This window comes from Clupea harengus, chromosome 10, assembly GCF_900700415.2.
Source record: "Clupea harengus chromosome 10, Ch_v2.0.2, whole genome shotgun sequence".
Classification (NCBI taxonomy): Eukaryota; Metazoa; Chordata; class Actinopteri; order Clupeiformes; family Clupeidae; genus Clupea; species Clupea harengus.
The window spans coordinates 11,585,941-11,608,509 of NC_045161.1; the positions used below are offsets into that span (position 1 = coordinate 11,585,941).

Consider the following 22,569-nt stretch of genomic DNA (forward strand, 5'->3'; position numbering starts at 1 on the left):
TTAAAAAAAATGCAATAAGTAAGTATGTACAGTATGTGTTGTTTTGAATACCCACTGCCTAAAATTATAATGTACTGCTGATAACATCTCTATGTGAGTCACAGTAGAATGAAAACCCCATCTTCTGCACATTGATCAACCCATTCACATTTGTCATCTTGTGTATAGAGATAAACCCATTCATACCTATTGACAACAGAGGGCACACCCAAATTCCAAGGCATACTTTTCAGTCTACACAATAGGATGTTGGCAGATTTCCAAGTCATGTCAGAAAACCCCTCAAGATATGATAAAATACCATATATGCTATCTGAAATGTCTGAAAGATGTTAATAACCTTTCCAAAATGTAGGCGCTCCCTCCCTAGCCCCCCTTCCTATTAGATCTAGATTACTGTAGATGCATGTGAGAAAATGAATTGGACAGTTCCGTTGTGTGCCCACAAGGGTATGCTATCACCTGAAAACAATTGGTACTCAAATCCCATCCCATAGTCATTCAAGTTGGAAGAGGAATGAAGGGTGACCTCTCCAAAAAGTGTCCTTTTGGCCCAAAACCTCAATGTGAACAAACCTCTCAATGTGAACAAAAAATGAAGTGCTATATTCACTGTTTATGATGTATTTACACCCCAGACAACCTCTAGATGAATATCAGACATGATACTTTGATATTGTAACATTACCTTATCATACAATAGTACTGAGTAAGAGGCAAGACACAGAAGTTTTCTTTTTCTTCTACTCAAATCACACAGATAGGAAAACAATGACTATTTACATTTATTTTGAACTATTTACATTTTTGTTTATGGAAGTCCGCCATCGTGCCAGTCCATGAAACAGTTTTGTGATGGCACCTGGCACAAAGGCACATCACATAATGTGTAAAGCTTCCAAAACTCATTAGTTCATAAACATTCAACTGACTTTGAATTTGAATTGGTGGTCAAATAATTAACCTCCTCTTTTACTAACACTCAATAGTTAAAAAAGTGATATGGATAATGAAGTCACTAAACTGCTTTTAGTGCTTTTTTTAGATTTGATATGCTATACCTAATTCTACTTGGTTCTATTCTGTGCTTTTGACAGATGCCAGGATCTTTGGTCAAAAACTGTGCCATTTGCAGCGCGGTCATCCCAGGTGGAACCAGAGTGTGTCCGGATTGTGGCACCCAACAACCCCACAAGGTGTGCTGGGATGTCCACATTATGAAGATTACAGCAAAGGGCGGGAAAGGGAATTGTTCAAAATCTGTTGCATATGCAAAAACCAAACACATCAAAAAACGACACACATCATTCATATCATGTAGACTATCATAGAACTGAAATAGCAAAAGAGGTGCCCTTACTCAACTCATGTTGTTGGTGAGACATCGCCATCCTCAGACATAGCAACACAATGTCAAGTCACAATGTATAATAACACTAGTACATCGCCTGGTTGGCTCTTTTTAGGTACATTTAAGGGTAGACGGCACACTGATACATCCACTTTATTAAAAAGATAAATAATATTTGGCAGTTCAGGAGAATTCATGTTAGGCAAGGGAAATGTATGATCTTTTTCAAATGAGGAAAATATCTTGAAAGAGTACACTTCCTTGTGCGCACGCACACACACACACACACACACACACACCGACACACAGACACACAGACACACTCACTCATTCACAGGCACTTAATCCACCACACTGTCACAGATACTCTGCACCACTCTGTTAAACTCTTCAGGCTGATCCGCGTAGACATGATGTGATGCACCTTTCACCACCTAAGAGAAGGAGATAGAGAAAATGGCACAGAGCAGGAAATTACTGCTATTCTTTTTAAACAGGTTGTACAATTAATTTACAATTTCAACTGAAACTCTTACATTTGTAGGGACTGCTTGAATTTATGCATTTTGTGGATGCTTCTCTCTTTCTCTTCTCTCATCCCTCTGCTTTATCTGTTCTTTTGATATGTTCTCAATTTTAGACATTAAGATATCCAACGGTCTCACCTTTCTCGCAACAAATTCTTCTAAAGGACTCGCAACAGGAGCCTGTGTCTTACCACAGTGTGTGTGTAGCTGGTGGGTCTCTGCTTCGCCACCTTGTCACCCGCCTTACTGTCCATCCATGAGCGTGCTCCAAAGACCAGGGTCACTGGGAGGCCGGGAGGCAGGAGGTGAACCCGCTCCAACATTGGACGCTTAGCCCAAAGCAGTGACTCAGACATTACCATGAAACCCACCTCTCCACTGGAGAAGAGAGAAAAGAGATATCAATGTAATGCCCACTAAAAGACAGACAAACTCACTGCCATATCAACTGCATGGATTTAGAATAATCTATGTGAATGTCTGTTGTGTATTATGAAAGACAGAGTTTGCTTCTAATTGTTTGAGTAAAACAAAGTGATTTTGTAGGACTGCTCAGGAACTATGAAGGCTTAAAAAGATGTGAACTTCCAGTATTGTCTGGCCTACCTTGGCTTCTGGGCATTGCAGTGATATATGTACTGCGTCATAGTCTCGTCATCAAACATGTCTTCAAACTTCCTCTTAATGTCAGGCCTGAATCTATGGATAAGTGTTGGCCCTGTAGAAAGAGAAAGAGGACACATTTATTCAAACATTCCTATGAAGAATAACATACAGAATCCCAATTTGTACCCACTATCATGTACCCTGCAAGCACAAATAAATGGAATGACTGGAACACAGGTGTTCAGACAAAGATAAGGATATCTACATGCGCGCACACACACACACACACACACACACACACACACACACACACACACACACACACACACACACACACACACACACACACCATCTTACTATGTTAGGCCTACATACCCAAGGGGCCTGCAGCTCTCATCCCTGCCAGTGGGTTAAAGAGGGAGGCCACAGAGATGAGGGCCTCCACCCAATAAGGGCATCCAGGCCTCGCTGAAGCTGTGCTCCCATCCTCGGGCATGTGCTCAAACCCCCAAGGGTCCACCAAGATGAGGTGCTTCACCCTAAATGGGAAATGCATTAGCACAGATACCACTTCTAAGCTGGAGGTACTGTCCAGTCAAGTCTTGTGCTAGAATTTGTATTGTGACCTGTGACTTGAGTACTTGAGACTTTGCTGGAGTAGAGTTTCTTGTTTGCCCAACACATGCAGTCCTTACTTTACCTTACTTTAAAGTAGGCAGCACCATAAGCTATGTCACACTGCATAACTCTCAAAGACTGATCACTGTAATTGTAAACCGTGTTGGTAACTGTAATTGTAAACCTTGTTGATAACTGTAAACCGTGTAAACTTATTTTCCTCTCACCTCTCTGGATGTTGAATGGCGTAAGATGTTGCCAGGTAGCCACCCAGACTGTGACCCAACAATATCATGCTTTCCAGACCCAAGGCCCGCCTCCAATGTTCTATGGAGTTGACGGAGAGCTGCTCAGCCTGTGAGGGGTCTGAGGGGAAGCGGGGGTGGGAACTGCGCCCAAAACCCAGCAAGTCAAAGACCAGAACAGGACGAGAGCGACACAGAGGGTCCAGGTTGCGGATCCACAAGCCCACACCGCCACATAGTCCATGCACCATCACCAATGGTGTCTGAGAGGCTGAGGACACACACGATTACATTGAGTTATGCTGAGTACAGGGATTACTTATTATATGTATGGGGAATTTTATATTTGCAATTTCGTATCATCAAATCCAATGGAATTGATCAATCATGGTAACTTATTTTCATGTAAAATGGACTAATGTTATATATTAGTTTATAACATAAAGTACAGAAAGATCATGACTCATAGCAAAATTAACAAAGAATGACAGGCTAGTACCAGGCTTCGGCAGAGCCTGGGGAGTCTTGTGAGTCACTGATACTGTCCAGATTTTGTCCTGAGTAGGCAGGGAGACATAGCGGGCCCACAGGTCATTCTGCACACCTGTGCATGTGTAGGTAAGACACAAAGATTACAGCGCCCCCCTCAGGGGCTTTTATTCCACACACCTTTAAATGTGATAGACGGCACAGGGGGGTTGTTTTTCCAGGTGTAGAAAACATTACAGCTTTACATTGGTGACCTCAGCACAATTTATAAAGACACCCACACAATCCCCAAGATGTGGAGGATACTCACAGTCGAGGATCTTTGTCTCAGCATTTCTCAGCTGATGCACAGAAGTTGGGCACCATGAGGACCACCAGGTCCATTTTGACACTGATCTGGAAAAGATTGCACTTTTTTAAATACCAGTAGAATCATGTTTTTATATAGGCTTAACGATTAACAGGGATTTTGAGACTACCCCCAGCCACTCACCCACACAAACATATATCTGATCACCAAAACCCATTGTCTTTATTGGTTTATGACATTATATTACGTCTCACGTACATTTTATGTTACATACAAGCAGGACGAAGGGCATGCATTAAAGGAGATTCGCTGCAAATGTACTACTTTGCAATATTATTTTCTTTACTGACGTGCAATGATTTACGCTCGATTTAGCTCAAGTTGTGTAAATGATTAAAACAACATCGTTTTTATCCTTTCATGCGATGAAAAACTTACTTTGAATCCGATTCGTCCTGCATGTTCGCGACGTGCCACAAAACACCTATACGATGTCACGCTTGGTTCTGTTGTGGCTCACTCCTATGTGTTCTGTGTTCTTGTGCTACTGGCATGTTTTGAAACAGCTGATTTCAGAAGGTCGGCGATAAACATTCTGTTGATTGATGATTGTTGCGTCAGTGTGAGATTTACACGCATTCATAGTACAACATATGAACGCAGGTAAGCATTCCCTCTACTATTAACTTGTGAAAACCGTTACATTATCGTCAATTTCTGTGGTGAAGAAATGTCATGGGTGGATTGTTTACGAAAAGCGTTGCTGCATGACCCGGGAGAATTTTCGAGCTGTACATCCAGGGATACGTCATATTTCCGCGACTATATCCAATGTTCCTCTCTACTCTGTTTTCCCCAATTCGTGTTCTTTGGACGTCGACTTTTACAATAAAACATGTCTAACTCTGTGGTATCCGTCATTTCTCCTTTTTTGGAGGAGTATGGGAGTACTACCTCCAACAAACTGAAAGTTGTTGATGCGTACCTGCTGTACATTTTGCTCACCGGAGCATTACAGTTTCTTTACTGCTTGCTGGTTTGCAGTTTCCCGTTCAATAGCTTTCTTTCTGGCTTCATATCTTGCGTCGGATCCTTTATTCTAGCTGGTAAATAACTTCACATTTTCTGCCTTTTGACCTTATACTTATTTTCTATGATACAGTAGTTTTAATTTTGAGATTTTTCTTCCTATCAGTTATAATAGAAATTACGGACCTGCGAACGTTGGGGTGGCCCATTCAAATCAACGGAACTTTTTGGAACATTCTGAAGAGCTGTATAATAAAATGGTGTAATGTTAGGTAGTTGGTTTACTATCTTGCTTCAATTAACATTTACAACGTGCTGAAGAATTCTACATCTGCTGTTCAACTTCTGTTTAATAAGACCGCGTATTTGCTGGTTTTGGACACGACACAATGTTTCCACAAATATTGCATTACCTGACATTTATAATCGTTAGTCGAAGAAAGAGTCAAGCCAGCTTTTCCAGAGTTCTGTCATTTTTCCAAGGCCAGACATTTCTTGTGAGCTTGCTGAGGATGAAATAGGTGTCATTAAAAGTAAAATAGGTGCTCTCCTTTTTATTGTAGAAGTATGCATGTGTTGTGAGGAGTTGATAAATACTCAAGCGTCCATTGAGTGAAATACTTGACAATTTCTTCGATCATCTTCATTTCCTCGCTTAGTTTGTTTACGGATACAGATCAATCCTCAGAACAAAGGGGATTTCCTGTCTATCTCTCCTGAGCCGGCCTTCGCTGACTTCCTCTTCGCTCACACTGTGCTCCACCTTGTTGTCATCAATTTCATCGGCTGAGGAAAATCCAGCACTGACCATTTCAGAAGAGCCAGCCCGACCAATAAATTGTGATTGATCAGCTGACCCAACCCCCACCAGAGGACAAGTAGCAATCTACTATCTGTCTGCAGATGCTTACATCACATGGGTTTTGCCTGGAGATGGGAGCTGGAATGGAAAAGCTTCCAAGACTAAATAGGTTACACATGTGGTTATTCCCTACACAAAGACACATCATCACAGTAACCCCAGCAAAACCTGTACTTAAACTTACAACACAAGAAGGAAACACATTACTTGGGATTTATAGCTTGAGATGATATAGCTTGAGATATGTTGAAGATACCGTTTTGTTATTGTTGCTGTTGTTTGTGTTTTTTAAGCAGTGGCATTCTACAAATGAATATTGCTTTCTGGATGGATGGAAAGCTCATTAGGAAGAGGCAAGAGGTGATGCTTGGGTTTGGATAGTGCCCAGGCCAATGTTCTGTTCTGGTCCAGACCCTGTTCAAATACAGTACAGCGTGTTGTTTGTGCTGCTGACCTATTGTGACATGGAAGTACACAAAATCTTGTCTAAGTACTAAACAAGAGTTACTTGTTATAAAACAGTTCAAAACAGGAAGATAAAACCATGTTACTTAATAAGATCTGCCATTATCAACCCACAAATCTTAACTTAAAATAATGAGCTTACTTGGAACCCAGTAAATCCAGATCAGTGTGTTGTTATTCCATTATTCATCAGCATTTTCTAATTAGTGTCTGCTGTATACTTAACACTCTGAACACCAGCCCAGACCTACATAATCTTGTGTTTTGTGTCTGCTGGTTTTTACACAGCTTAAACCAACATGTCGGTTAGGGTGGTCTTCCAGCATAAACCACATGAAAACCCAACAACAGTAATAGACTAATGGTGGGTGGTGTTGTAAAAAGCTATGATGCATCATGTGTGATGAAATAGTCTTCATCCTTGATTAAGGTTAACACTATGTTATTAGGTGATCCAGAATATAACCATATCTCTATGATAAAAATACACAGGGAACTATAAACCTTTAAAATGTTTATTTCACAAACATCTCCAAAATAAGTCCATGTAATGCATGTTTGTTAGTAATGCATCATTGGTAAAACCTCATTCACACACCCGACACCCCCTTCAGGGTGTCCGCCGCCCCAGTGGATTATGCGAAAGTTGAAAATCAGGGATTGAGCCTTCAGGATGTTGGTAAGAAACAAGCTCTGCTAGATGGGCAGGGAGAGACAGAGGAAGAGGAGGGAGGGACAGAGGGCTGTGCTTTCAGGTTTGTAGTGTGACAGACTTTGGGTAAATGCAGCTGTCAAATGAATAAATGTAAAACAGGCTTCTGTTCAAGATAAAGTTTATAGTGTAAATGATATGCACATAATATAGCTCAATCTATAGCTTCAGTTTGTAGCTGCACTTAAATTAACATGACATTTTTACAGTTTCACGCTTTATGACTAAAGCAAGCCGCCTATGATAACCCCACATTTCATGTTCTGTGACTTTTAAGGTTTATAGGCCTATCTTACCCTCTCCCTCCCTGATTTTATTGTAGCCAGAACTCTCTTGTGGCCCTTTTTTCTTTTACCACCCTTACCTTGTTCCTTGATTATTTCTCCTTGTCTCAGAGTGTTTTCCATATATTCAGTAATATAATCTCTACCATATACTATTTAGTGTGAAATGATACCACAGTCCATTCTGTTATTTTAACTACACTTCTGGTTTCAGACAGCGTTGCAAATTGCTGTTTATAGAAACCGTAAACACAGCTATGCTATATGCTATATCTACTACCTATCTGACAGGGTTAAAACATCTAGAACATCTGTTCTTTTGACATCCTCACCTTCGTTTGGGGCCTTTCTTGTCACTTTCAATCAAATATGGAGGTGCAAATGTTCCGGTTTGGTCGGTGGATAGCATAACTTGCCTCTAGTCAGAGATGACATTCACAGACATGTTCACAAGCTCTCACGTGGGATGGACCTGTCTAATCTTGCAGTATTGTTGAAATGCTGAAGAAAACTTTGATGAGTACGTCTACACTAGACCTTGGTGAATACTAGGCACTGAAATATGGTTTTGAATCAACCAGCAATCAACACAAAGTCTCATGGAGAAATGATTCAGTGGCAAAACACTGCATTGCTCTGTTTTTTGTGTTGATGTAAAAAAAAGGTGGACTGTAGAAAGGGGGGTTTGTTGGAACTGGAATGGATTACCTGTAGTCTAATTTTGTGATGAAAGACATTTATTTGGTTTTTAAAAGCACACAAAATAGACATACCCACAATACACATACCTTGACCTAAATACGTAGCGTATTGATCTCTTGCTAAGCCTCAGGAAAATCTTGCAGTTGGTATTTATTAAAGAACTTTTGAAAACTTTACAGAGATTGCATTTCTCTAGCACCAGTTGAGCACACAGACTGAGAATGTCAGCATCAGTAATCTATTTAGAGAAATTCCTGTGTCAGAGACTATCACTCTCTTGCCTGCAAGCACCTGCAGTGTACCAGAAAATGTTCCCACCCTCCAATGACTGCAGGCCATTCTGGTTTCATGGTCCAAACCAGTTTCACGTCATCTTCAACTCACTCCGAGGGGACTTAAGCCATTCCTACCTCAATTATCACACCCTTTCCTGCGTGAGAAAAACTCCTCTTTTGCAGCTCACTGCCTCATTTGATTCTGTGAGAGTGTCTGTATCTTTACAGCGAAAATGGCAGAGGGCAGTTTTGCGGTCATTCAGAACCAGCTTAGCTGTCAAATTTGTCTGGACCTTCTCAAGGACCCAGTGACTATTCCCTGTGGACACAGCTACTGTATGAGCTGCATTGCTGGCTGCTGGAACACAGGTGGTCAGGATCAGGCTTACAGCTGTCCACAGTGCCGGCATACCTTTGACTCGATGCCCCACCTTGGGCGCAACACCATACTGGCAGAAATGGTGGAGAAACTGAAGTTGGCAGAAGATCCTCCAGCTGTTCCAGAAGAACCTTCAGTTGACATCTGTTATGCTGGACCTGATGACGTGTCGTGTGACTTCTGCATCGGGAAGAAACAGAAGGCTACCAAGTCCTGTCTCGCATGCTTGGCCTCGTTCTGCGACTCTCACCTCCAGCCTCACTTCGAGGTGCCTCGTCTAAAGAAGCACAAGCTGGTGGCGGCCACCAGACAGCTAGAGGAGCAGATCTGCGCTCCTCACGACAAACTCCTGGAGGTGTTCTGTTGCACTGAGCAAATGTTAATCTGCATGCAGTGTGCAATGGATGGACACAAAGGCCATGACATAGTCGCAGTTGCAGTAGAAAGGGCAGAGAAACAGGTGAGTCCTACATGATCTTTTAATTGCAAATAATATAATGATAGGCAGTGTCAGAGAATGTGTCAGTTCACTTCTGCCTTGAGAAAAACAAAATTAGAAGGTCAGACCAATAATACCAAAAAAACAGGTTTTGGCCAACAGATCCACTTTGCTTACCAAATTTATTCTTCAGTAAACAGCCTACACGACTAAATTCTGGGTCATAAATAGAGCCTGAAATTAAAGTTTGCACTGTGCGAAATAGCCAAAATAAGTGTAATTATTAATAATAATAATAATAATAAAAATAATTTATTTTATTTGTAATGCACTCTTCGTTCAAAAGAATCTCAGAGTGCCAGAGTTAAGTGTTATAACTTGTTGAACCACATTGGAAACCCTCAGGGTTTTGTACACTCTCCAACGGACGCTAATCCCCTGTGGCTGGCATGGCCAATGGCATTTGTACAAGAATGTTTCATTTCAAAAACTTGCCAGGCTAAATAACTTTCAGTGACAGATTGACGGGAGGGTGAAGAAAATCATTAAGTCTTTGAAGATTGAAGTTGATACAGTTTCAAATACATAGGTACCATGGGTAAAAGTAGAATTATCTGATCTTTTTATATGCAAACACGGCCAATAAGTAGGAATAGGATGAGAACTCCATGCCACTTAACTTTTTTTTATTTTTTATATTGTGACTTATTCCCACGCCCACAGAAGGAGTTTGGGAAGACCCAGGAGGTATACCAGCAGAGGATTCAAGAACGAGAGAAAGAGCTGCAGGTGCTGAAAGAAGCCATGGAAACTCTCAAGGTGAGACCCAATCAAGGGAAATACAGCAGCTGCCTGCAGCCCGTTTAGACCTCAAGTTTCTCAGTGTCAGGGAAAAGCTCAGTGATTGATCTCCCTTTCTATGCGAAAGTTAAAAATCAGGGATTGAGCCTTCAGGATATTGGTAAGAAACCAGTTCTGCTTGAGGGGCAGCAAGAGACAAAGGATCTCAGAGTTCCATATACTGATCATTAGTCCTTGAAATATACCATATCTACTTTAATAATATATATAACATAACAACATTACAACGGAAACACTCATTTTTTCACAGTCTTGTTGGTATGTGGTTGTAAATTAACTTTGAATCTATGCAGATATCTCCTTAAGCTTCCTTTCTCAAAAATCCCCTACAAAAAGGAGGGGTGTCTGTTCTATAGTGGGTGAACTTGACTTGGCTCCTAGTGTGAGCTGAGCAGGTAAGACCTGAGGAGTGGGTTTCTAATGGGCTTCCCTTCTGTCCCGTCTCCCTACAGCACTCTGCCCAGGTGGCGGTAGAGGAGAGCGAGAGGATGTTCTCCTTGCTCATCCTCTCCATAGAGAGAAGGCGGTCGGAGGTGAAGGAGTTGATCAGAGCCCAGGAGAGTACCGAGGTAGGCCTGGCTGAAAGACTCCTGGAGCAGCTGGAGAAGGAGATCGCCGAGCTAAGGAAGAGGGATGCTGAGCTGGCCAAGCTGTCGGAAACAGAGGACCATGTCAGCTTCCTTCAGGTAACATTCCCAGCCATGTGGTCACCAACATACGAGGGGCTTTCATCTGCAGGGGAACTCTTTAGAATGACTCCCTTTGGTTGATGCATCACTGGAGGGGTTCCATGTAGTTCATTCATTCTGTCTCAAATGTCTCACCCATTAGAGTTTCCAGGCTCTCCATGCAACTGCTGGACCAGAAAACATCCCATTCATCCCTGTTCACCAAAGCAAACCTTTGGAAGACATGAAGAAGACTATCTCTTATCTACAAGAAAAAATTGACAATTTTTGCCAAGAGGAAATAGGGAAATTGTCTGGAATTGGTATGACCATTTTTTCTTCATCTCATCTCTTGTCCCACCTTCCACCAAATCAGAATCAGAATCAGAATCAGAAGATGTCTATTTGGAAACATAAAAGTACATGTGAACGTTTGCCACAATTCCCATTCAGAGAGGGACAAGGGGCACTCCTATTTGCTGTATGCAACATGTGTGCACGTTTGTTCATACATCTAACTCTGCTTTCTACTCTCCGACAGCGACATATGTGCAACTCATCGCAGAACCACGAACCAGCGATGAATTCTTACAAAGTGAGTCTACATTTACTTCTACAATGAGTAGAAAGTAGAATACAGACACAGTCTCTGAAAAGCTGCCCGTATGTACATCCATTGGTGCAGACCTGTACAGTATATTGAATGAGTTGTTCAATGAACTATGTATTGATGATTTGCTTACATGAAAGCGTATTGTTTTTTATGTGCTTCTACCATCTCCAACAGACTGCAGCAATTTTACAATGGATCTGAACACAGCCAACAACTGCCTCTGTTTATCCGAGGGATGCAAGGAGGCTTCGAACACCATAAAGGTCCAGTGCTACCCGAACCATCCAGATAGGTTCCTGCATCCTGCGCAGGTGCTGTGCAAGGAGGGCATAACCGGGCGCTGCTACTGGGAGGTGGAGTGGAGTGGGGAGAGCGGGGTGGGTCTGGCGGTCGCCTACAAAAGCATTAGCAGGAAAGGGAGCGGGAAGGAGTCCAAGTTTGGCTCTACCCATCAGTCCTGGAGCTTGCGTTGTTCTCCCTCCAAGTATTCGTTCAAGCACAGTCATGACAAAATTGAAATCCCCGTCCCAGTTTCCAGTTCCGCTAGAATAGGAGTGTATGTAGATTACAGGGCAGGCACCCTGGCCTACTTCAGTGTCTCGGACACAATGAGCCTCCTCCACCGAGTGCAGACGCGATTCACTGAGCCCCTCTATCCCGGTTTTTTGATTGGTATCAATTCAAAGGTGAAGTTTTACCAAAAATCAATAATCCTCCACCCCATAGCCAGTCTGCCTAATTGTGAGTAATTAAATGATCTGGTATAAAACTGCCAATACAACACCTCACTCACATCTGATGTTGTAGGCAGATTCGTCAGACAAAAGCTTAGGAAACACTACAAAAGGTTGCGAGGTCACACAAAGGTGTAAGCAACCGGAACTGATTCCTGTTCTCAAAGGCAACTGAGAGGGAAAGTTGGTAAACAAACCCTTGTGGATCTGATAAAGTTCTCTTTAACTCTCTGTGTGTATTATATAAATGAGCATGTGTTTTAGCTTCAATAGCAGTTGCAGTAATTGTTTGAAGTACGGTCATACATTTAATGGGAAGAGCAGTCACGAAGGTGGTGGTGGTGAGGGGAGGGGGTGAAGGGAAGAGTGGGAGGAAAGAGAGTTGCGAGTTTAGTTGTCATTGTTCTGATATTACTGCCGGTAACTAAGTGAGGAATTGAAAAAACGTGAGGATGGGATATTGCAACACTGCGTATAAATTGGTGTATGATATTTGAGTGACTGAGCGATTGGTTTGAACAATAGGCTATGAGCCTGGGTTCAGTTTTGTCTGAGAACTGAAATGTGGAGTGTGAAATTCAAATTCCTGCGGCAGTCATTTTATTCTCGATTCTAATTTGTTCTGCGGAAAAAAAAACCTTGTGTTTGAACTGTTATACAGTTTACAGTATAAACTGTATAAACAATCTATGTGAATTTATCTGAATTTGAAGATGTTTTTCAGAAAGGTGGGATGTGAAACTGATTGGAATGTTCTTGTGTGATGAAGGCACACGATTCTTAACGAAGAAGAACAGTGAAGTCCGTATCTGTTTCGGACGAACAATATACGAACAATAATAGTTTCGATGAGCTAGCAGAGGAAAAAGCAGAGCATCCTCTGGTAACTTTCAACTTCACTTGAACCCTGCTTAATAAGAATAACATAACCATGTTATAATCTTGTCATGGCAGATGCTGTCATAAATAGGTATAACAGTCACTGTCTAGTGTAATGTGACAAACTGAAAACTCTAGAGCCAACACCATCCTATTAACACCTGTAGGCTCGAGCCCTATGTTTGCAGCGGCTTTACCTGGCTTAGAGGAGCATTAAGGAGAATAAATAGGTAACAAATTAAATTAAACATATCTGAGGATGGGTATTTGCTGGTATTATGGATATGTGTGCATAGTTATGAAACGATGAGGTTGTGGAGGTTTTACTTTCCATTGTGTTGTTGTATTGTTATCTAATCAAACTTACAAAATGATGACGAAGAAGAAGATGATGATGATGATGGTCATTTTAAAACATTTTATTAAAATCATTTTTTCCATTACAATTAGGTGTTATCACTTTTTATTTTTCTTGTCCCATTTCTTACATGAGAATCTGAATCTGACTGTTATATATGTATTTTATGCATATTTACACGTTTGTACAAGTAGGCTGAGTTAACCACAACGCTCTGTGAGCAATGCAAAGTCTGTAGGCCAATACTGTAGGCATCTGGTCTAACTGAAGCATGATCTAACTGAAACATGATGCATGAGTCCTTTCCCCTGTTGGAGAGGTTTACCCGGGTTAGAAGACTTTGAAGAGAGTACGCCACCCAGCTACGGTGCTAAAGACTGGCTATGGTACTTTCCTATGGCTAAGCTGTGTGTTCTTGTAACAGCATGAGTGGACTGCACTACATGGATAGTTGGCTGAGGAATATAAAACCAAAATTACAGTATATTTAAGGATTGTTTGGCCAAAAAGGGTTAAAGTGGCCAAAACTTTATAGAACCACAGCTACAATTCCACCTTTAGCCAAGAGATGGCAGTAGATGTACAGTATCCCTGTATGGCCTATACAACCAACTGCATAATACTACCTTTAGTGCTAATATTGTTTCACTTATACACCTGCAACATTTACTATAGTATGTATAGTATGTATTCCTACAGAGTAAGGGAGTGCTTCCATTATTGTCATTTATTTTTCTAGTGACATCACAAGAGACTCATTCAACAAATACATCTGAACATGTATTCCTACTGCCACTTGTTTTATAATTATGTCACAATTAGGAGGAGCTGGAACATTTTTATGGGGTGAATAGAGTTTCACAGTACCCTTGAAAACCACATGACTTGCTTTGAGTTTGATGGCTTTGAAGGAAGTGTGTGGTATGGCACTCAGTATATGGTTAGAGTGTAAAAGACAACAAAGACGAAAGTAGCTTTAATTAGGACTGAAATCATTAATTTATTTCCATGTGATTTGGTTCCTGTGAGAATTTTAATGAGTAGCCAGCTGTTTTAAAGCTACTCTAAACGATGCTTGCTTGAGTGGTCATAGTGGTTATATACTGCCTGTACCACTAGGTCTGAGGGCAGTGGAAGTCCTGCGGCAACCAGAGTTACAAAAAAAACATCAGCTGTAGGATCCTATCAAAACTTTCACAAGAGAACCATTTGGTAATAAACCACTGAAAGCACTTCCACTGAAAGTAAAACATTTCATATTTTAGCAGTTCAAACACAGTCACAACAGAATGTCAAAATGACACAACAAATCTGTACACTCACTCACAATAGCCATATGTACAAAATTCATGTTCAGAGGTACACATTTCTGTATATCTTTAGATACCAGACATGTTGGCATCACACGGCAAGGTTCCATTTACTGCTGGGTATGTGAGTGGGAGGATACCTGTCTGGGCACTAAAAGAGCTATATTTCCCCCATTTAACACATTCATTTTCTCACAGGATGTGCTTGTATACATGAATAGTGTGTTTATGTGACTGTGTGTGTGTGTGTGTGTGTGTGTGTGTGTGTGTGTGTGTGTGTGTGTGTGTGTAGGTGTGTGTCTCTGTGTGTGTCTCTCTCTCTCTCTCTCTCTCTCTCTCTCTCTCTCTCTCTCTCTCTCTGTGTGTGTGTGTGTGTGTGTGTGTGTGTGTGTGTGTGTGTGTGTGTGTGTGTGTGTGTGTGTGTGTGTGAGAAAAAGAGAGAGATGTCTGGAGCATCTCATGCTCATATGTCTGTGTATCTGTGTGTCTTTTTGTGTGTCTCTCTGTGTGTGTGTGTGTGTGTGTGTGTGAGTGTGTGTGAGTGTGTGTTTGTGTGTGTGTGTGTGTCTCTGTGTGTCTCTCTCTCTCTGTGTGTGTGTGTGTGTGTGTGTGTGGTTGTGTGTGTGTGTGTGTGTGTGTGTGTGTGTGTGTGAGAAAAAGAGAGAGATGTCTGGAGCATCTCATGCTCCTTGGCTTGATTTAAGACCGGGGGTCTTTACTACAATGCTTTGCATGTGAGGGATGCTTTTGTCACAATGAGGCATCTATTTTGGCAGTGTTGAGCAGTGTTGGGTAGCGTACATAGCAAAATGACACTAACCAGATTGACAGTCCTAAATGTGTGGCTTATAAATTCACATCCCAACTCAAGAGATATAATCTTGAAATCTCCATCTGGAATGGAATTCTTGGTCACGAATATTTCAAGGCCAATGCTGTATTTCTTTGTTATGTTACCATAACATCTAAGATGTAAAGCATAATGATGGTCATAAATGACACGCTGATGAACAGTTTAAATCTTTGAAATTCCAGGCGAAGATTCTAAGTTAAGATATGTCTTGAGATGGGACAACACTCTATTAACTTCATGATCAAGGGGTAAAACATTAGTATGTTTTCATTTAGGAGGGCTCTGTTACAAAATTAGTTATTGCCGGAGGAACTTTTGAGAAGTATTGGCAATTCCTTGGCATCCAGAGAGCACCCTGTGATAATGCATCGTAAGCATTATGGAGATTGCTTTCTACTACCTCCGCTGGAATGATAAAGGTCCTTCAAGGACAAAAAGCCCAGGTCTCTGAGTTGATACAGTCTTCACCTTTAGGTAAGGCCTCGATTCTGTTTCTTTTTAAAGCAAATCATAGACAATATCCCTTTGTCCTCTTCTAAGATTTTTTCTTCTAACAAAGACATGGGTATCTAATTTTTTTATAACAGTGGCATATCCTTAGGAATATCCTACCCTATAAACATTAGTTGACAAATATAGTTCTGGGGCCAAGAAACAGACACTGTAAACAACCTGTGACTTACTGACATCATAAACCTGACTCTAGCTGGTGATGATCAAAGCCTTCTGTGGGGGAGGAGGCTCTGGCAATGATGCAACAGATGAAAAGAGAGTTGATAGAAGAACCACTAGAAATCGGAGATCCTTTAAAAAAAAAAAATCAGTCTATTCACAAAAATATACAGGGCAGGAAAATAGTCATATTAGCATCTTGAGCTATGTTAGGCTTTTCACATATACCCTGTCTACCTATGTGGGTAACTGCAGTGTCCTGTGGCTCAGATCATTTTCATGTTGAACTTCCGGGCTGCTCCCTGGCCTCCACTGGCTGAGGGGCCGTCCACCTTCCGGAAGGAGTACTCCACCGAGAAGTTGTTCTTGTGCTGCCCCCGGCCACGGCTCCAGATGAAAAGCAGCAGGAAGCAGAAGAGCACCACGCCCAGGAAGGTGATGCAGCCCATGGCCGTGGAGATGAGGATGGTCTTGAGGTCTAGCGTGAACTTGAGGAAGACGCGCGTGTCATTCAGGTTGGTGTCATTCAGGTCACCCACGTAGTAGGTGCGGTTCGCCACCAGGGTGGCGTCCAGGGGCAGCCCGCTGACCGTCAGCGTGGCGAAGTAGGTGTCGTTGCCACCGGCGTTGCTGGCGATGCAGATGTAGGTGCCACTGTCGGTCATCTGGGCATAGCGGATCTCCAGCGTGCCCTCGGGCAGCACGGTGACACGGCCGGCACTCTTGGTGGTGATGCGCCGACGCTGTGGCGAGATCCAGAAGATGATAGGCGTGGGCTCTCCCTCTGCGTGGCAGGCAAATGACACCACCTGTCCCTCATGGGCGCTCACCTGCTGCAGCTTGCGGTTGCGGATCTTTGGGCGCTGGCAGGTGAAGTGGTCAAAGAGTGCGGAGTCGGAGAAGCCGTTCAGCGCCTTGCCCTGCACCTCAACGGGCCCAGCACACACTGGCGAACGGCCATCGAAGTTGAGCGTCTTGCGGCGCTGCAGGATCCACAGCAGGCGGCAGTCGCAGGACAGCGGGTTGCCGTCCACGCGCAGCGTCTCCAGTGTGTTGACCGATTGGAAGGAGCCCTCCTCCAGCGTCACCAGCCCGTTGTCAGACAGGTTGAGCAGTCGGATCTGCCGCAGGCCGCCCAGACCGTAGGGCTGCACCTGCACAAGCCGAGTTCCCACCATGTGCAGCTCCTTGAGGCGGACCAAGTCCCGCAAGGCCCACGACTCCAGCACCGAGATAGGGTTGTAGGATAGGTTGAGGCTGCTGAGGTGAGCCAGGTTACGGAGCGCCCCGGTGGGCACGGTGGTGATGTTGGTGTTGGTGATGGACAGCCAGGACAGATTGAGGCCCTGGAAGCTGTGTGGGGAGATGTACTCCAGCAGAGGCCAGTGGTCAATCTCCAGCCCGCGCAATCCACCCAGCTTCCTAAAGTTCTGCTCCTCCAGAGCTGCTATGCTGAGGTAGCGCAGCCGCAGTGTGACCAGGCTCCGCAGGTAAGACAGTGACTGCCCCGAGATGGAGGTCAGGTTGCACCTCTCGATGGTGAGCTCCAGAAGCCCCACTAACCCCAGGAAGGCTTTGTTGGAGACGTACACCAAATCGTTGTCGCCCACCTCCAGGTTGCGGAGGCTGCGCAGGTCCTGAAAAGTGAAGTCCAGCAGGATTACTATCTTGTTGTCGCTCAGGTCCAGTGTGGTGAGGTTGGCCAGGCGTGAGAACGCGCCCATGGGCACCAGCTTGAGCTGGTTGGAGCGCAGCCGCAGCACACGCAGGCTCTGCATGTCGGAGAAGGCGTTGGGCTCCAGCACACTGATGCTGTTCTCGCTGAGGTCCAGCTCCTCCAAGCGCGTGTAGGCCGACAGGTCGCCATGCTCCACCCAGCGCAGCTTGTTGCCCTTGAGGTCCAGCAGACGGGTGTCGGTGGGGATGGCGTCCGGGATGGTGCTCAGGCGCTTGTAGGAGCACAGCACTGACTTCTGCTGCGGCACGCAGTCGCAGCGCAGCGGGCAGCCCGGGGCCTGGGACAGGACTGCCATCACATGCAGCTGGAGCACCAGGCCAAGCAAACCCAGGCTGGGACAGCACGCCATGCCCCCGCTCTTCCTCACTGGGGCTGGATCACTGCACCAGACACCTGCACAGAGACAAGCAGAGGGCTTTTGATTATTAGCTCATTTTCATTTAAACTGCAACTTACAATAGAGGGATTAAAGTATGTTAGCTTTTCAGTCAATACTACTTGTAAAGCTGTAGTTTGCTAAAGAGCTGTCCAGATTATTACTTATTATTATAATTATTATTATTATAATTATTATTCAGGTACTGATTCTGTTCCCCAGTTTCTGTAATATGCTATCGTTCACTATTACTTACACTGTAATTAGTGTGTAGCTGGAAATGATTAACCTTCAAAGATTACGAGGCTTTCTTATTTATTAGAATCAGACATGTTTTGTTATTTATTTATTTATGCTGATGATGTGGTTTGCTCAACCAGTCAACAGCCTAATTGGTCTGAGCTGTTTATACACTGCTATCTGATCAAGGGAAAAGAGCAACACAACAGCAAATGGACTCAGTTTTGTTAGGAAGAAAATAGAGTGTGTCTTGCTTCTCCAAAGGCAAGTCATTACTGTCTGTCTAACAGTAACGGGAAACAGAGGAAATGAGGCTATTCCATCATGAAGTTGTCACTGACTTCCTTAAAATATGAGAAAAAGTGACTGGTTCTCAAGATAAAGCTTTCTAGAGCAAAGTTACTCACAAAGAGGATATTAATGTGGTACGCAGCAACAGCATGGTATGGTATGACAAAGCTACAGCTGATGTGATCCTGTCTGTGAATTTTAGCACATGTCCAATTCGATCACAGGAGAGGGACATGTGCGACAGGCAGATACAGATGTGTGCCAGGAAACTATGTTTAGACCTGGTCCCTTGTACATAAATAATAAATGTCATATGGTAAGAAAAAATAAATAAACACACACATAGCTATTTGGCCAACTCAGGGACCTTTACCATATTTTCTACATTCTGTTAAAGAAGAAATAATTCAAACACATGCATATGAAGTCATAATGCACTCAACAGGAAGGAGTAACATTATTAACAAAAACATTCTTTTCAAATGCTAATGGTAAACCACAGTGCCTGAGGTGGCAGAGAAGGACAACAGACAAAGCAGTTGAGCAGCATATATGCAAAACATCAAAAGCTCTTTAAACACTGACAAACAGTTTCACATAGGGTGCATATATGTCAACAATCTCCACCAACCTGTCTAGTCTCAGCCAGTGTCTGGTCATGTCATATTGTGACAGGCTTATCAAGTCATAAAAATCCATTGTGAAAGGAACAACCTTTAAATCAAACTGCCTTTAAAATGTTATGGGCGGGTATATAAACAGCTCATGCTACATCCACACCCAGTCCACCTATTAGAGTACACAAATGCCCCGCATGTTTACAGTCTATGTGTCTGGTTCTTCCTGTCAATAGGCTGGGACGCAGCCACAGCCCCCCTAAGCCCAGCTTGTCGCCACAATGCAGCACTGCAAACTCACCTCCAGCTCAAAGGTTCAAACAAAACCGTCTTCAAATGCCAGACTGTTATTGAACACTGACTGACACTGCAAACCAGATTTCAGCCCCCACCGCTCAGCCACCCCCACCCTAATCCGCCAGTTCCTCGTCACCCACCCACCCCTCCTTGCAGAAGCCTCTCGGGTAACTCGGGACACATGACCACTACCACCCCCCCCCCCCCCCCCCCCCCACCCCAAAACCAGCCTGTATCAGGTGGCACCGACGAGCCCTCCAATCACCACAAGCCTCCTTGGGCAACAACAGGTGGGCAGTGCCGACCATTACCAGATAATTAGCGCTGGCAGAACTGAGAGGGGGCATGGAATCCTCTCCCTTCCTCTCTGTGTGGCACTGCCCAGCCCAGCTTATTATGAGGCAGGAAGAGACTACCGTTTCACTAGCTGTTTCTATGCCCACGGACCCCCCTCTGGCTTCTCTGGAGTGTGATTGATGCTCTCCCTACACTTCTGCTGCCTGTCTGCAGGGCATATTTCAAGTCTTACACACCCCCTCCCCCTTCTCATACAGGGGTCCATTAAATTTAACTGCCCCATTCCACATAACTCAATGGCAATGGGATTAACGTGAGGGCAAGAGAAATATTTATCTTAACTGATTCAGACTTTAAGCACAAGTCTGAGGCTGATAAAGTGCAGTAGTCATTGTTTTATCTATATCTTTCAAAAGTACATTTTTCTGTGTTATATATGTAATTCATTTAATTTGATATTTAAAAGCAATCTGGTTTGCCATTTCTAGTTATTTCAAAAGGAGAAAAGATGACTGGTGTCTGGTTAAAACATGACCCAAGGTGACTCCATAACTGGAGAAAAGCAGAATGAGTTCAAATCCTTTAGTTCATCAGACCAACCCTCACTTAAGAGCTCAGTACTCTGGCTTTTGTCGTCTATCCTCTCATATTTGAAATGCTTCCATGGAACCCTTGAGAGACCAGGCATAAATTAAATTTACATGTTCACTGGCAGTTATATGAGCAGTGACTTTGACGTAACGTTTATGCCTCTTCACTGCCCCCTATTGGGAAGAACCAAACCTGACACAGTATCAAATTACCTCCATCCAGCCTAGGGCTGAACAAGTCCATTAAAACTTCACAAGTTTCTCTATAAGTTTTCTCAACGAGTGAAAAAGTATTTGTCACTTTTCCATTCGTCTGTGCAAGTTTCAGCCACAGATCAACAGCAAGAGTTAGCGGACTCCCAGAGTGTGGTAATGAGAAGGGGGCTGGTATCAGACGGAAGAGATGAGAGAGGCCTTTTTTCATCCCCACTCGCTGCATGCAGGCCTGACGAAAGGAAATGTCAAAGCAGACTCTCCACTGAGACACTCCAGATCTCAGCACTGCCATATTTCGACTAGAAAGCTCACAGAGGAGGCAAACACTGGGAACCTCTGCAGATGAGACACGGTTTCGTGCTGGAGCCCGACTTGCTTTTGTTTTTGAGCGGAACACAATTAGTGTGTGTGTGTGTGTGTGTACGTGTGTGTTTGAAAGGAGATTTGTGTGTGTGTGTGTGGGGGTGTGTGCATGCACTGTGTTCAGCAATTTGTGTATGTGTGTGTGTGTGTGTGTGTGTGTGTGTGTGTGTGTGTGAGAGAGAGTGTGTGTGTTAGTGAGTGGGTGCGTGTTATGGGGGGGGGGAGGGGGGGGGCTGTGTCTGCCCCTACTCTCCCTCTTCACCTCAGCTTGCTCTGCTCCCTCTCTCTCTCTCTCTCTCTCTCTCTCTCTCTCTCTCTCTCTCTCTCTCTCTCTCTTTCCCTCTCTCTTTCCACCTGTGCTTGCATAACTGCTGCTAATAAAAGAGATGCATTAGGCAAATGTGTGGATTATAAAAACACAGACACACACACACACACACAGACACACACACACACACACACACCGCTGCCTGTCGAACAGATGCCGTGTGAAAAGAAAAGGTGTGAAACCTCCACATGTTCTCAACATCAGGGAAATTAGTGCGGGCATCACAGGGAGAGGGCCAAGGGGTTGCCGCTGAAGCACCAGCCAATCAGCCGCTCTCCTCCCCATCCCCATGTTCGCTCCGGATCACGCATGACTCACCAAGCGCCACGCTCTCTGCAGCTTACGTAACAGGGAGGAAGCAGCGGATCCGCGCCGCATCCGGCCCCCGAGACTGTATGGCTATCTGGGCAGTTACACCGGCGGTGGGTGGTCAAGATAGAGCATTAGTCGCAGAAGGTAATATTTTTGGGCTAAAAGCGTCTTTAGTCGTTTGTCTCACTAAAGGGACCGAATCTCCATTTTGCAGACTTTAAGCAGATTGTCACTGAGAGGACAACAATGTTTGTGTGTGTGCGCGTGTGTGTGTGTGTGTGTGTGTATGTATGTGTGTGTGTGTGCGTACGTGTCTGTATATGTGTGCGTGTGCGTGTGTGTGTGCGATTGGATGTGTTTGTCTGTGTGCGTCTGCGTGTGTGTCTGCCTGAGTGCAAGGTGCCAATACAAGCGTGTAAGAAAACTAAAACAGAGAGTGTCCTGAAGGGGGTGAAGCTGAACCAGTGGATGTCTCTGGATTCTGCAGTGATGAAAGAGTCAAGAGAAGACACATCAGGCCAGGCATGAAGACAAGAAGGAAGTGAGAAGATGGAGATCAGAGATGAGTGTTAGTCTTAGCACAGGATAGACATGGAGAGATGTGATGTAAGAAAGGAGACACACACAGAAAGTGTGAAACAGAGAGAGGGATAGATAGAGAGA

General features: G+C 43.8%; 3 protein-coding genes across 8 annotated transcripts in view; 1 reads left to right on the top strand and 2 right to left on the bottom strand.

Annotated features, from left to right (window-relative positions):
- Positions 1-769: 769 nt before the first annotated feature.
- On the bottom strand, positions 770-6,005 carry LOC105910792 ((Lyso)-N-acylphosphatidylethanolamine lipase-like). Of its 4 annotated transcripts, none has more exons than XM_031575368.2 (9): positions 5,589-6,005; positions 4,585-4,741; positions 4,147-4,232; positions 3,847-3,951; positions 3,330-3,618; positions 2,860-3,023; positions 2,485-2,596; positions 2,070-2,256; positions 770-1,785 (listed from the first exon to the last, which is right to left on the bottom strand). In XM_031575368.2, the coding sequence occupies exons 2-9, from the start codon at positions 4,605-4,607 to the stop codon at positions 1,693-1,695; spliced, it is 1,059 nt and encodes a 352-aa protein (XP_031431228.1). In that variant the 5' UTR covers positions 4,608-4,741; positions 5,589-6,005; the 3' UTR covers positions 770-1,692. The 4 variants fall into 4 exon arrangements, with proteins under 4 accessions (XP_031431228.1, XP_031431229.1, XP_031431226.1 ...); XM_031575369.2 differs by lacking the exon at positions 5,589-6,005 and adding an exon at positions 5,362-5,483; XM_031575366.1 differs by lacking the exon at positions 5,589-6,005 and adding an exon at positions 5,132-5,350.
- A 2,703-nt stretch (positions 6,006-8,708) lies between these two features.
- LOC105910724 (tripartite motif-containing protein 16-like) lies at positions 8,709-13,450 on the top strand. Its single transcript, XM_012839451.2, has 6 exons — positions 8,709-9,314; positions 10,017-10,112; positions 10,607-10,840; positions 10,986-11,145; positions 11,364-11,417; positions 11,610-13,450. The coding sequence occupies exons 1-6, from the start codon at positions 8,709-8,711 to the stop codon at positions 12,182-12,184; spliced, it is 1,725 nt and encodes a 574-aa protein (XP_012694905.2). The 3' UTR covers positions 12,185-13,450.
- A 1,865-nt stretch (positions 13,451-15,315) lies between these two features.
- lingo3a (leucine rich repeat and Ig domain containing 3a) overlaps positions 15,316-22,569 on the bottom strand; it is a 27,806-nt gene continuing 20,552 nt past the window's right edge. The window contains exons 1-2 of one of the 3 annotated variants that reach the window (XM_012839525.3): positions 19,518-19,973; positions 15,316-18,372 (exon numbers count right to left, since the gene is read on the bottom strand). In XM_012839525.3, coding sequence (XP_012694979.2) covers positions 16,508-18,328 — 1,821 coding nt within the window. In that variant the 5' untranslated portion in view covers positions 18,329-18,372; positions 19,518-19,973 and the 3' untranslated portion in view covers positions 15,316-16,507. Of the gene's footprint in view, positions 18,373-19,517; positions 19,974-22,569 lie in introns of those variants that run through there. The other 2 variants (XM_012839524.3, XM_031575370.1) reach the window with 2 other exon arrangements.